Source organism: Zophobas morio, unplaced genomic scaffold, assembly GCF_036711695.1.
Source record: "Zophobas morio isolate AGI-343-1 ecotype UQ-CSIRO unplaced genomic scaffold, CSIRO_AGI_Zmor_V1 ptg000031l, whole genome shotgun sequence".
Classification (NCBI taxonomy): Eukaryota; Metazoa; Arthropoda; class Insecta; order Coleoptera; family Tenebrionidae; genus Zophobas; species Zophobas morio.
The window spans coordinates 10,645,908-10,660,079 of record NW_026972136.1 but is presented as its reverse complement, the minus strand read 5'-3'; the positions used below and the strand labels follow the sequence as shown (position 1 = coordinate 10,660,079).

General features: G+C 35.5%; 3 protein-coding genes across 5 annotated transcripts; all 3 read left to right on the top strand.

Moving 5' to 3' along the window:
* The first annotated feature begins 274 nt into the window (after positions 1–274).
* Positions 275–12,406, top strand: Ptp61f (Protein tyrosine phosphatase 61F). Of its 2 annotated transcripts, XM_064069369.1 has the most exons (8): positions 275–377; positions 461–552; positions 780–1,430; positions 2,774–2,935; positions 3,102–3,317; positions 10,376–10,503; positions 10,560–10,679; positions 11,876–12,406. In XM_064069369.1, the coding sequence occupies exons 2-8, from the start codon at positions 478–480 to the stop codon at positions 11,898–11,900; spliced, it is 1,377 nt and encodes a 458-aa protein (XP_063925439.1). In that variant the 5' UTR covers positions 275–377; positions 461–477; the 3' UTR covers positions 11,901–12,406. The 2 variants fall into 2 exon arrangements, with proteins under 2 accessions (XP_063925439.1, XP_063925438.1); XM_064069368.1 differs by lacking the exon at positions 11,876–12,406 and having other exon boundaries at positions 10,560–11,838.
* Positions 12,223–12,833, top strand: LOC135139223 (adhesion G protein-coupled receptor B2-like). The gene is made up of 2 exons (XM_064069370.1): positions 12,223–12,366; positions 12,422–12,833. Exons 1-2 carry the CDS (start codon positions 12,223–12,225, stop codon positions 12,779–12,781), a joined length of 504 nt encoding a protein of 167 aa, XP_063925440.1. The 3' UTR covers positions 12,782–12,833.
* A 247-nt stretch (positions 12,834–13,080) lies between these two features.
* LOC135139378 (uncharacterized Golgi apparatus membrane protein-like protein CG5021) lies at positions 13,081–14,078 on the top strand. Of its 2 annotated transcripts, none has more exons than XM_064069586.1 (5): positions 13,081–13,167; positions 13,215–13,291; positions 13,342–13,576; positions 13,654–13,767; positions 13,818–14,078. In XM_064069586.1, exons 1-5 carry the CDS (start codon positions 13,153–13,155, stop codon positions 14,019–14,021), a joined length of 645 nt encoding a protein of 214 aa, XP_063925656.1. In that variant the 5' UTR covers positions 13,081–13,152; the 3' UTR covers positions 14,022–14,078. The 2 variants fall into 2 exon arrangements, with proteins under 2 accessions (XP_063925656.1, XP_063925655.1); XM_064069585.1 differs by having other exon boundaries at positions 13,642–13,767.
* Positions 14,079–14,172: the final 94 nt, after the last annotated feature.

The window sequence follows — 14,172 nt, the reverse complement described above, 5'->3', positions numbered from 1 at the left end:
GCTCTGATAGATTCTAATGGGTTTGAGGAAATATAATTTATATCTGTATAAGGCACTTGAGTCTTATTGTTTCGCTGTCTTATCGTATAACATTGGAATGATAATCTACTGAGGATCTTCTAAAAATATATTAATGTGATTATAATTTATTTAATTTGGATAAATACAATTAACTGATAAAAAAATTCGGAACCTGCTTAGGCAACCATTTATACATCACGACCGTTTTTGCAGGGCTCCCCTTTACCGACGATTAAATGTTGACAACTGTTTTCCGAGAAAGTTGAAGTTTGTCCCTCCTCTTTCATTCCATTGTGATGTCGCAACATCCGTCTCTTTCTAAAAATGGTGAACCAACGTTTACAATAGCTGAAGCAGTAAGTTTGTCTAATTTTTTTCGCAAAATTTAATCCCAAATGCCGGTTATTTAAAGTGTTCGTTAGTAATATTCAAACCGTAGGAACCTAAAATTGTAAAATGTCAACGGGAAACAACATCGAAAGCGAATTCCGCCGTCTGAACGAGAAGAATGAATGGTCGGCACTTTTTCAGGTATTTCATGGTCTAATTCTTACATTTTTACTTTTGAACAATAAAAAAAAAACCGAAGGTGAAACAAAACTCGCGTTACGTACACCTAAGACGTACGCAGTTCTTGAGAATTTCCCAGTCGTGAGTCATAAGGCTTCACAGCTAAATGACCAACAATTAAGTAATTAAAGAGAACCAATCACTGAAATATTCCGCCACAATCACGCTTAAACCCCTTTTCCCCCCAGAAAATCCGCTCCGAAAGCGCCAAGAACACCTGCGGATTCCTCGAAGCCGTCAAGCCGCAGAACAAAAACCTCAACAGATACAGAGATGTGAGCCCCTTCGACCACAGCCGGATCGTGTTAACGCGGGGACGGGTGGACTACATCAACGCCAACCTGATAAAAGTGGAAAAGGCAAATCGGAAGTACATCCTCACGCAGGGCCCCCTCATCAACACCGTGAGCCACTTCTGGGCCATGGTGTGGGAGCAGCAGAGCAAAGCCGTGCTGATGCTGAACAAACTCGTCGAGAAGAAACAGGAGAAGTGTTTCCAGTACTGGCCGTCGAAGCTGGGGGACGACTACCTCATGACGTTCGACGACGTGGGGCTGTCGCTGCAATACATCAAGCAGGAAGACCACTCGTATTATTTACAAAGAGTATTGAGGCTGACGGACATGAAGACGAGGGAGTCCCGGGATATTTTACAATTTCATTACACAACGTGGCCCGATTTCGGAGTGCCAAGCTCGCCGACGGCGTTTTTAGAGTTCCTGAGGAAGGTTAGGGATGCTGGAGTGCTGGAGGCGGACGTGGGGCCCGCGGTGGTGCACTGCTCAGCTGGGATTGGCAGATCGGGGACTTTTTGCCTGGTTGATTCGTGTTTAGTTCTTGTAAGTAAAAAAGTAGGGGGTTTGATAAGCATTTCTTAGAAGGAGATAAGTGGCATAAACGTAAATTAACGGAAGAGGGGTCAGTGGGAATTGTTGATACCTATTGTGATAATTTTACATGGCAAACAAAGCGTTACAAGTTATTGCTATATTTAGGAAAGAATTTTGATGACTAAAAATTTCAAATATTTGTTTCGTTTTTTTAGCTTAATCTACATATATTATAATAAAAGTGAAGTGTTTACGAAAATTTAATTAATATTAACTAAAAGTGAATATTGTAGAGTACACCTTAATGTTTATTTTTTTTATCAAATTTTATTAAGTTCGTCATTAAAAATAAAAACTTGATAATAAAAACGTCGAGATTTTCAAAGCGACGGAGACAAAAAAAATTGTATAACTCAAATAGTTGCAGATCATAAAACTTAAGTTTGATTATTTTACAGATAATTGTTTCATTTTTTTGTAAAACGTTTCGTTTATTATAGTTTATTAACTGGAATTCTTAAATTGTAATTTGATGTTTATATTGGCTTGGCTAAGTACAGTGTAAAAATATTTAATTACCAATCAATACATCCTAAGCAATATTATTGCAGATTAGTGACTAACTAGGGTCTCTAAGCCCGTAATTGATGCAGATGTTTCTCATTATTCGCCTTCTTTTTTTTCGTTTTATGGTACTGTGACGTTTTTCCATCACTGCAGTTACTCCATCTACGCTTAACCATAATGGTCTTAATAGTCTTTACCATAAGAATCACGACTTTTATTAGCTGTGCAATCATTGTTTTAATTTGATTATCGCTCAATAGTACTTTATTTACTAAGTTTGTTACTCGTCAATCCACTGTAAAAGTCGTTGATTGGATACTAGTGATGATTGTTATGAAGAACAGAGATATGTCTCTGTCCTCTTTAGATCCAATAACGTTAATTCGCTAGCTGTGTTCTTCTATTCTCAGACCAGTTTTAAATACTTCACAATAAGTAAATTAATGATAACAGTAATTAATATATATTTAGAAAAATATATATATCGAAGTTTTAAATGAAATATTAATAAATAGAATTAATAATAAATTTATTCGTTCTTAGAATGCATCTTATTGGAAAAATCATTGAACCTGTTGGCTGTTTTTCTCGATTTTGTTTATTTATTTTTCTTTTTTTAGTACGTAATTGATGAATAAATATTTTTGTGTATAAGTCCCGTAAACATTTAAAACTGAATATTGCTATAAATAGGTGTTTAGGTATTTTTAAATGTGTAATAAAAATGTTAACTCTCATCCAATGAACCAAAAAATTCCGATTTATTGTGATTTTCGTTCTTTCAGATTGAAAAATTTGGCATCAACTCCATAGACGTAAAAGAAATTTTATACGAAATGCGACGTTATCGAATGGGTCTTATCCAAACGCCCGAGCAACTAAGATTTTCATACCAAGCAATCATCGAAGGTGCACAACAACAACTCAGTCCAAATTCCAGTCCAGTGGTATGTCATTCTTTGATTTTTGTCACGTGCTCATTGCAGGAATCCTCTTGCGTTTGTAGACGACGTCCTGAAGTCCCCACCCTTATAACCCTAATCCCGCACAAGAAATCATTCATGTCGATAAATTATTGTAATGTGAAAAACAGCCTCTTATTTTGTTTATTAGGAAAATCACGTAATTTCACCTCCCGATCCGATTATTAATGAAGTAGGAGATGACGATGTCGCATCTGATTCAGATGACGATGGACCTCCTCCTCTCCCTCCGCCTAGGTTAGACAGTCTAAAGAAACCAAATGGCACACCTGTAGATAGGCCACTTCCGAATATTCCGAATAGTGTGTCGTGTAATGATTTTCATTATGAAGGCGACGGCGATGAAGTAAGTCAGTTTTTAGTAGCATGTGACTTATCGGTTGCGCGCGCATTTGGTGTTTTTGCGCCACAAATTCGCTGAATTTTCTAAATAATTAAGGCAAGAATGCGCGCGCATCTGGCAAAATCACTAAATTTATCTATGTAGCGCGTGTGTTTTCTCTTTTCTTTCTTTGTTGTTTGTTTCTTTATGCGGAACAATTACACGTAGTGGGTATAAATAACAATGCTAAATGCTGAAAGTGGAAACTTCGTGATTTGTATCAGGCGTTCTTTGACATAACTTAACCTATTAATTGAAGCCGGAGACGTACAATTGAACTAGTTATTAAATATACCAAAAGATAATTGTGGTCGTTGCCATATCCCGTGATCATAATTTTATTCATTCATGTTTTAAATTGTTCAAATGTTGACCCTTTTTATGCGATGTTTCAAAATTTATGAGTCTCAACGGTTGTACTTTTTGAGAGACTGAGTGGAGTATTAAAATTTTGCAAACTAAATTTTTTCAAAATTGCAGGATATCATTTCAAAACAAAAATTAAAATTTATTGAAAAATATGCTTGCTTTTGCTTCAGTCGATTGACTTTATCGGTTTTGCGTTATCGTTAATTGAGGCGTCAGTGCGCCTAGTTTTAGCACTTTGGGAAAGTCCATTCTAAAAATGCGAGAGGCTCTATCCACTGGTGGTGAATTACTGAGAGATTCGTTTTGTTTCCAAACTTAAACTGTTGCAAATAAGAACACATTTTTACGAACCTCAAATGTGTTCTCGTGGGTGTAATCCTGCGTTTCTTATTATTATTATTAAAAAAAGAAATATTACACGTATGTTTTCATTGCTAGACAACACAATTTTCTGTTTTTCTTCATTTCTGTCAATTATTATGTTTTATATGAAATTTTCACATTTTCGTTTCGTTGTTTGTTATATTTTAAAATAATTTTAATGTTTGCTATTTAAAAAACCATACAACTCTAATCTTGGACTTTTTTCTTAGTATTAAAACTAGAACTAGAGTTAATGAAATATCGAGGAGCGTACGCTTAGCGATAATAATTGACGCGAAATATTAATGTGATTGATAGTAAATTAATTAAAATTCCAATGGTAAACAACTGAACGAAATAAAGAAATCATGTGAACCTGAACTAATATTTTTTTAGGTTGTTGTCATTAAGGTATATGTACTATTTCGAATTTCAAATCACAAACAAAACGGTATAAAATGTCAGTTATTTGTAAATCCCATGTAATTTAAGCAATTATTATTGATAGAGTAAAAATGTTATTAAAATAATTCCCATAAATTAACAAGAAGTAAATTTGGAATTCAGATTTTTCTACTACATTTTGCACTTTTTTTATCTTTTTCAATATATTATAGTTTAAAGTGACTGTTTGTTTAATTTGTGTTTATTCAAAATTAAATTACGGAAAAATACCATAGAAAAAAAAATAGGGATTTTTTCAATTAATGACAAATTTTTATATTGAATAATCATAAAATTAAAATTTTTGTGTAATAAGATAAATTTTTTACCCAAAAATTGTCGAGTTTATTGCGCAGAAATCTAAATAAATTAAAAAAATTAAAACCTATTACATAAAATTAATAACAAGCATTAAATTATTGCAATAACTAACAATTTTTTTGGTTTTCTGTGGTTATAGCTAAATTTTTGGATGAATTTAGTAATACCAGGTGTCTGGAAAATGGTCGAATAACTAGAGATGTTCAGAATTCCTGCCTTGTGCATATAAGTAAGATCGTAATGTTTCCAAATTTTGATCATTTTTTGTAAAAGTTAGTCATCAGTACTTGCTAAGATAAAACTGATTTTTGGCCTAAGAAAAGAGAGGGTGGGTGGGTGGGGCTATTGGCTGCTAAGATAAGACTGATTTTGGCAAATGCGATATCCTCTAAGAAAAGAGAGGGTGGGTGGGCGGGGCTAGTACCTGTTAAAATAAGATCGATTTTGACAAATGACATACCTTCTAAGAAAAGAGAGGATGGATGGGTGGGGCCAGTACCTGCGAGGATAAGACTGATTTTAGCCAATGAGATCCCTCTAAGAAAACAGAGGGCGAGTGGAGGGTTAGTAGAGTAGAAATCATTTGAAAACAGCACGTTTCAATAAAATTTATAGATATAACCTCACTTTTAAATCGTGAGTTTTTGAGAATTTAAGCTATTTCAAGACTTTCACCAGATAATTAGGAATAACAGTGTTAAATTGACTGTTCTGTAGTATTTATAATGACAAAGAGATGAGTAGTAAATGCGAGAAAGAAGAATTTTATTTATGTATTTTTTATAAGAAGTTCATTTTTGTTTTGTATAAATTGTTTAAAACAAATATTTTCTCAAACTCCAAAAGTTCTGAAAAGAACTGATTTTATAAACCGAAAATATAAAATAATAATCATAAAACACATAAAACACCGCATACGGACGAAAACAGCAACGGCAGGCACACCACTGTAAAACAGCTGAAGGCACCCCTCAAATTTGAAAGTGGATTCACTCGAACCAGAGTTGGTTTTATGCGCCCACTTTATTGGTGTGCTCTTTTCAAATAATTTCTACTCTATCTGCTAAAATAGATCGATTTTGGCAAATGACATACCCTCTAAGAACCGAGAGGGTGGGTGGGCGGGGCTAGTAGCTGCCAGGAGAAGACTGATTTTGGCAATTGACATATCCTCTAAGAGAAGAGGGGGCGGGTGGGCGGGGCTAGTCCTGACCTGATTTTGGCAAAAGAGATCCTTCTAGGAAAATAGAGGGGATGGGCGGGGTTAGTACCTGCTAATCTAAGATCTATTTTGGCAAATAACACCCTTTAAAAAATAGAGAGCGGGTGGGCAGGGCCAGTACCTGCTAAAATCAGTTTTATCTTAGCAGCTACTAGCCCCACCCACCCGCCCTCTCTTCTCTTAAGAGGTATCTCATTTGCCAAAATCAGTCTTATCCTAGCAGGTCCTAGCCTCGCCCACCCACCCTCTCTTTTCTTCGAGGGTATCTCATTTGCCAAAATCGATTTTATTTTAGCAACTACTAATCCCGCCACCCGTCCTCTATTTTCTTAGAGGGATCTCATTTGCCAAAATCAGTCTTATCCTATCAGGTACTAGTCCCGCCCACCCGCCCTCTCTTTTCTTACAAGGTATCTCATTTGCCAAAATCAGTCTTATCCTAGCAGGTCCTAGCCCCGCCCACCCACCCTCTCTTTTCTTAGAGGGTATCTCATTTGTCAAAATAGGTCGTATTTTAGCAGGTACTAGCCTCGCCCACCCACCCTGTCTTTTCTTAGAGTCTATGTCCTTTCCCAAAATCAGTCTTATCCTAGCAGGTACTAGCCCCGCCCACCCACCCTGTCTTTTCTGAAAGTGTGTTTACGCTACATAATATGTCATATGATTTCTTATATGACTTTTCGTACACTGGCTTTTTTCATGTTTACACTGTATGATTTCGCACATTATACTGCAAGTCACGAAAGCAGTCATAACCAAATTATAGCTCATTTCAAGAATAGGACGGTTGGAGAAATTTTGTGTTTGATTTCGTTTGAATTTTTCGCGCGTTTTTCAGTCTTTGACAGTCGAAACTTAGGTTAGGTTACACTCGTTGTCTTACCAAGCACGTTGTAATAGCAAGTATTATACCGCGAGATCGAAAAAGAAATTAGTCAAAGTTGGCCATGCGCGACAAGCCGTTTCTCGTAATTAAATTTTTTTTTAAATGTCAAATTAACATTTTAAAATTAGAATTATGAAACCTACGTTTAAAACACATAGAAATGAATCAAAATCACCGTTTTCCAATTTTGTCCCATTTCTGAAGTAAGATTTTAACAAAAAAGCTTTAATTTCGTTTGATAATATCGCAAATTACTTTTGTCAACGTGACGTTTAATTAAAAAATATTTTAAACTAAGACAAACGGCTTTTCGTGCATAGCCAACTTTGACTAATTTCTTTTTCGATCTCTCGGTAGTAAATTTGAAATATAAAATTTATACATTTATATTTGTCATTAATAATGGAAAAAGTAAGTCTACTTATTATGACACTTGTTGACTATTCATTGTTTAATTATTAATTGTCACGATAACACACCGACCAGTCGTCTGATACTGGAACAAGAAAAACCTCCAAAGCATTCCAGAGCCAAATGTGTTTTGCTTCCTTCAATTTTTAGGTTAGGTTTTCTACATTTGATAATTTCAATTCACTCGTACATTTTCACTTAACGGTAAATCATGAGAGAAATAATAGTAGTCTAAACCGAAAATCTTTTAATGGTGTGATTCCTTGAAATTATTGAACTTTCCATACATTTATCTTAGCAAAAGTCATATGACAAATCATGTAGTGTAAACACACTTTTAGAGGGTATGTCCTTTGGCAAAATCGATAATATTTTAGCAGGTACTAACCCCCCCCACCCCACCCTCTGTTTTCTTAGAGGAATCTTATTTGCCAAAGTCAGTCTTATCCTAATAAGTACAGTTGCGGCCCCCCAAAAGTGCACGATTTTTCGTTGTCATGAAATTTTTTGAATTTTTAAATTAATGGAAGGTTGGCTATTACCAGTGGCACAGCATTTTTGAATAAACAAAATGTCAAATTTGACATTTTTTTTATTCGAGCGCCCATTATTTGAAGATAGATTTACAATAGAGAAAATTATCGTGCACTTTTGGGGGGCCGCAACTGTACTAGCCCCGCCCACCCATCCTCTGTTTTCTTAGAAGGTATCTCATTAGCCAAAATCAGTGTTATCTTAACAGCTACTAGCCCCGCCCACCCACCCTCTCTTTTCTTAGAGGGTATGTCATTTGCCAAAATCAGTCTTATCCTAGGTAGTAGCTGCTAATAAAAGTCAGCATTATCCTAGCCCCGCGCACCCACCCTCTCTTTTCTTAGAGGGTATGTCATTTGCCAAAATCAGTCTTATCCTAGGCTGCTAATAAAAGTCAGCATTATCCTAGCAGCTAGTGCCTAGGATAAGACTGATTTTGGAAAATGACATACCCTCTAAAAAAAGAGGGTGGGTGGGCAGGGCTGGAACCTGTTAAGATAAGACTGATTATTAAATTATTATAAGAAAAGACACTAGAGGCTCCAAAGCACTTTCAAATTCTTTCCAAACAGGGATACCTAAAACCTCAAGATTGTAATTTTTCAAAGAAAAGTCTGGGTCGCAAAATTGACTCAAAAACAGGTCAGGCCAGAATTTTCCAAAAATAGAAGACCAAAGTCTACTAAAATTGTTTTAAATAATTTACAAAAAAAATCTTCATGGGTTCCCAAAATAATACACCATGGGTACCCAAAAACTGCGGCACTCTAGACTTTTCAGATTCGTAAAAAGTAAAACACTAACAGATTTTTTCAAGTTTATCCAGCAACAAAACACCAGACCGAAAATAAAACACCAGAAATATTAACTAAAAGTTTTATTACTAGTTATTGTGATAATGAACGTGTTGTTTAGTTGTTAAACGTAGCGAAAGAACCAATTTTAAAATCATTTTAATCCCACCAAAATGTCAGAAGGAATTTTTTTTACTATTTTTCCCAGAGTCACCAGTTGATTGTTAAGAGTGTAGGGGAGAGTTAATCCGCCACTTTGTAGGCACCCGGTATACAAAAATATTGAATTTTTTTTATTAAATAATTATATCTTTACGAATACTTCCCGAGTGTAATCTTAGAAAATGTTGTAATAGGTTCCATTTGACAAACGTGTACTGTGAGATACGGTTTACAATTATGGTTAATTAAAAAAAAATCTTTCGCATCTAAAATTTGGTAATGTTATCCACAATTTTGCTGAGTAAATTGAATTCAAAATGATGTTCTACATCTCTTTAAGGTAGAACGAAATCAGATCATACGCAAGCCTCAGAATTTTTGAAAAATAAATACGTCCTAGTTGTGCTTGAGTAACATTTTTTATTTTTGGAACTAATTATGCCAGTTGGTTCAAAAAATTATTTCATTGATTATCTCATTTGATTATGGGTGAGCGGAAATTGCAGAGATAATGGCGACTTTATTTTTATGTTGCATATTTTAAAAGATAAACTTAGTCGATTTATCGAATTAATCTGTTCTCTTAGTAGTAGTCGGATGTTTCAATTTAATTACGCAGTCGAAAATAACATGAATTGCAGTTGGCCGTGAGCTAAGTGCAGAGTTGGTACTACTGCACGACTGATCAGTGTCAAAAATTAAACAGTAAAATCAGTAGTACCACCCAAAACTTGTCAGGGAACGCCACCTCTAACTTAATTTATTTAGGCTACTTATTAAGTTCTAGTAAATAATAATGCAAATAGGAAATCGTTTTATTTTCTGTAATTAAACAAAAATTAAACAAAATTTACTTATGGCACTATCGTTGATTTAAACATCTAATTATCTTAATTTGATTTAATCAGTAGCACTGAAACATTTGAATTCCGTAAGTCAGCAAATTGCAAATTTTAAAATGTGCATCTTGTAAACAAGTCCCATCAATTGGGGAATTACACATTTTTTGTTCAAAAACAAAATCATCAGTTACTTGTGATGTATAAAGGCGCTTCTACTTCTACATACAAAAGGAAAGTCTTGGTATGTAGTAGATATGTTGTATTTATATTGAAATTTTTCACACTGGGATTATCATTTGGTTAGAAATTTGTTAAAATGCCACCCTTTGCAGTAGGTTGCTTTGGAATACGTTTAAAAGTTTTAAAAAAGTGTCAAAAAATTGGGTGTTGACCAGTCGCTTGTCACACTGACACTATGAAAACCATCTGAAATAACCCCCTTTTTCATTTCTCATTTGCGTTACATTCTCAAAATAAATGACTTTGCCCCACTGACGCTTTCGCATTTATCGAAATGTCAAAATTTTTACGTGACGAAGCACCAACTTTGCTTGTACGTTGCATCCGTGATATATCATTTGCTGATTCAAACGAAAGTATCGTACTACCTAAATACTATGACACGGTAACTAGAAAATTGTATCATCGTCTTTGATTAATTCTTTTTTGTCTAGTACATTCCAACTGGTCCACTGCCCGTAGTGCCCGGAGATGAAGAAGACGAAGACGAAGATGAAGGAACCAGCGATGAAGAACTGGACGATTCGATAAGTCCGCCTTCCGAACTGCTGAGTTCCGACAGGTATTTTTTCCGAATTTGTCGAAAATGGTTAATACGATATTGTGTGTTCGTTTTAGCATAACACCGTCAGAGTTAAGGCATCGTAAACGGATGGAAAACAGAGAAAAGCTGGAAGCCCAAGTGCGAGACATGAAACGAAGGCAACAAGCCAACGAGCAATGGACACAATTGAAGAGGTCTCTATACAAACCTTTATTTATAGCGGGCACTGTTATTTTGGGAGGGGGCCTCATTGCCTATCTTTACTTTAAAGATTAAACAAAAAGAATAAGACGTGTGTGTTAAGCCGGTGAGAGATGTTTGAATAGTTACTGATCACGTACCCAATTAAACGTTATAGTTTTTAAATTTTATGTATATTATTCACAAATGTTTTTGGTAGCACTGATAAACTTTATTTAAAACTTGTAATGAGAGACGAAATTCTTTGGAGATATATCGTAAAAGTTTCAATTACATATCAAAATATTGTCTATTTTTATGTTTTAAGTATGTATCGATTTTTGTATTTATTTACCAGTGAATATTTCAGCCACTCATGTTGTTGGAAGTAAATATTTTTAATGTTACCACATCATGATGTGATTTCCTTCCTAGCTTTTTTCTGTAGTCATTACATCACATTCTTGGCTTCAGTTACTAATTTATTAACATTCAGTGAAAACATTAAAAATCATTTAGCAACAACACCGAAACGATTTATGCCAAAGTTGTGTTTTTTCCATGAATCGTTTCTGATTCATCGTCCCCCATTCCTCAGTTTAAACGCATTTCATTTCATTGTGTAAGTAGGTATATGATGTAAGAATGTAGGAAAATTATACATGTAGTGGAACGAGTGGGTAAGACAAAGACTGAAGATCGCCACCAGTTTTCTGTTTTAAAATCGTAAAAAAACCCACGGTGGTGGTCCTAACAAGCTGAGTTGGCTTCGAATGTCGAGTGATGGTTAACACAAGTTTTTGTTTGGTCTAGCGTAGCGCGCAAAACTTTTGTATGCCATCATGTAGGTACGGCTCTTCGTTTTAATCAAATTACAGGGTGCTTGAAAAACCGAAATGCACGAGGCATTTTTTTAGATATTTATAAAGATTTTTCTATCTCCAGAAAAGAACAAAATTTTCTACGGATTTTGTACCTTATTTACATTCCTTTTAAGTGCCTACAACGCTGTTAAAACTACGTCGACAATATGATTGTGTTGTTAATTATGATTTACTAGAATGTGACAATCGGTTTCAAGTTTGTTTATATCTGGACCGCCGATTATTTGTGATTAATTAATATTTTCTCAAGAATTTTTATGGATATTCAATAAACATTAAAAAATTTAAACAGATTGTGTTTAATATACCTGAGTTTCTTATTTCAGGCCTAAAACTTCACTTCAAGACTGACATTTGAACTTTTTCTGGAGAAGACTGGACTTTGATACATTCAGATTAGTTGAAGATAAGTTCTGCGGTCTTACTTTTTAGTAAAACTAGTCAAAATTCTAGGTATGTCGCATGTATCAATCACTCAGATGTCAATTTTATACGGCCTGCACAAACGCAGCAATAAAGTTGCCATCGCAAACTGTGTAACTTAAATTATAGCCTTTTGTACCCGATGTGCAATCCTAATAATCTCAAAATTAATAGTTAGTGTAACGCATTTTTATAAAACATTTGAACGAAAAATGTCATTCTAAATTTGTCATAATATTGTACTTGTGTAATGAAATTACTCCCCTTATACTTAATTGTATCAGCTACATTCTTAGTACAAAGTTTTCATAGTGCCCAAACAACTCCTCTCGAAAATAGCGCTTATCCTCTTCAGGGATACAGACGAATCGCCTTCCCGCAATCAAAAGATAATGTAAGAATTTGTAAGCAATAAAACGACGTTTTTAATAAAACTTTTTTTCATTAAGACATTACACAAAAAACGTAAACCGAAGCCGCTAGCCCTAAGCGAAATCAGAAACGTACTCACCTCGATACTCCAAGAGGTCGCCGCGCCACTCAAGGAACAAAAGCGAGACACCAAATCCCACAAACACTCGATGGCCAAAGGGGGCCGCAAGGCCGTAGCCCACAAAAGTCGCGCCATTCTCCCCGAATGGAACAAGTGGACGGACTGGTCTTCGTGCAGTGTCTCCTGCGGAAAAGGCAGGGAAATCCGGTGGAGGCACTGCATGAACAACTGCAACGGAGTGGAAACTGAAATGGAAGAGAAAGCCTGTCAGTTGCCCGCCTGCATCGGGAAATTGTTTGGGCTGATTAAGTTATGATAACAAAATATCTGTAAGTGTAAGAATGACAATAAAAAACACATAAACAAAACTTTACCATTTTTTCACAAAGTTGCGGAAATTCGTATTGCCTCCCTGTCTAGGGATTTTCACTTTGTCCCAATACGAGTAATATGACACAAAAATTGATATTCCTATAAATAAATATAAATATCGTGTGATTTACAGCCTGCATTCTTTATAAAGTATTTATACTAACACGGAGAAATTTCAATTTCGAAATTATTCCGTAATTTTAATATTTTAATTTTAAAAATGGGGGATTTCCGTTGGGAATTTTGTTCCCGCTCTAGTTTCGCACATGTGTCACGTAAACGTCAACTTTGACGTTTGGTTTATTGTCAATAAACATGTCATCGGCTACAGTAAGGCCCACAATTGATGTAATAAATTAAATAATAAATGCTTGCAGTTGCCCCTTCTGGAGGATGACACCATCGCCTTCGGTGAGGAAGACTTGGACACGGGTGCTGCCAAGGACACCCTAAAGTAAACATTCCATACCATTCAGACAGCCCCCCGAATCGTTCTTTTTCCAGGCACCCCTACGTAACTTTTTTCCATTTAGCCTTCCGAGGGGCCTCCATTTTCGTCTATTTGTTTTGTCGTTTGTTCAGTGATAGTTTCATTTCCACTTTCGTGACAGTTGTTTTGCTGCTCTCGATGGATTTCTGGACCGTCAAAAACATTACGGGTCGTCTCATGGTGGGTTTGCGATGGTGGAACTACGTGGATGATGACGGGAAGTCTCATTGGGTTTTTGAATCCCGAAAGGTTAATTTTATTGCTTTTTTGTTGTCGCTTTAATGTTTCACTGATTCATCATTTGGCCCTTTCAGGGTCAATTACAGGGCAGGGTGAACGAAAGAGAATCTAGAATTTTTTGGACGACTCTTGTTTTGACGCCGTTGTTATGGAGTGTTTTCTTTATAATTGCGTTGTTTGGGTTGAGCTTGAAGTGGATGGTAAATTGGGTGGGTTTATTAATTATGTGGTATTTATGATTGGGTTTCAGTTGCTCGTAATGATTGCATTGGTGCTCAGCGGAGCCAATTTGTATGGATATTTTAAGTGTAAAGTGGGTGCGAAAGAGAGTGTTGGTTCTGTTACGTCGGACTTTTTCCGAAGACAAGTCCTACAAAGCGCAGTATCGCTGGTTACGAGGGAGAATACGGCACCTCAAGCTAATCCTATGAGTCAACCTGCCAATGTAGTTTAGTTTATTTATGTTTGTAAATATTTCTAAATGTTGTGATAATTAAATAATTCCATTTAATAGCCGTTTTTAATTTGAATTTAATGAAGAATCAATAAAAGTAGCAATAGTTGCGCTAATTACTACGTGTTAAAGTTAAAATTTGGACAAAAAA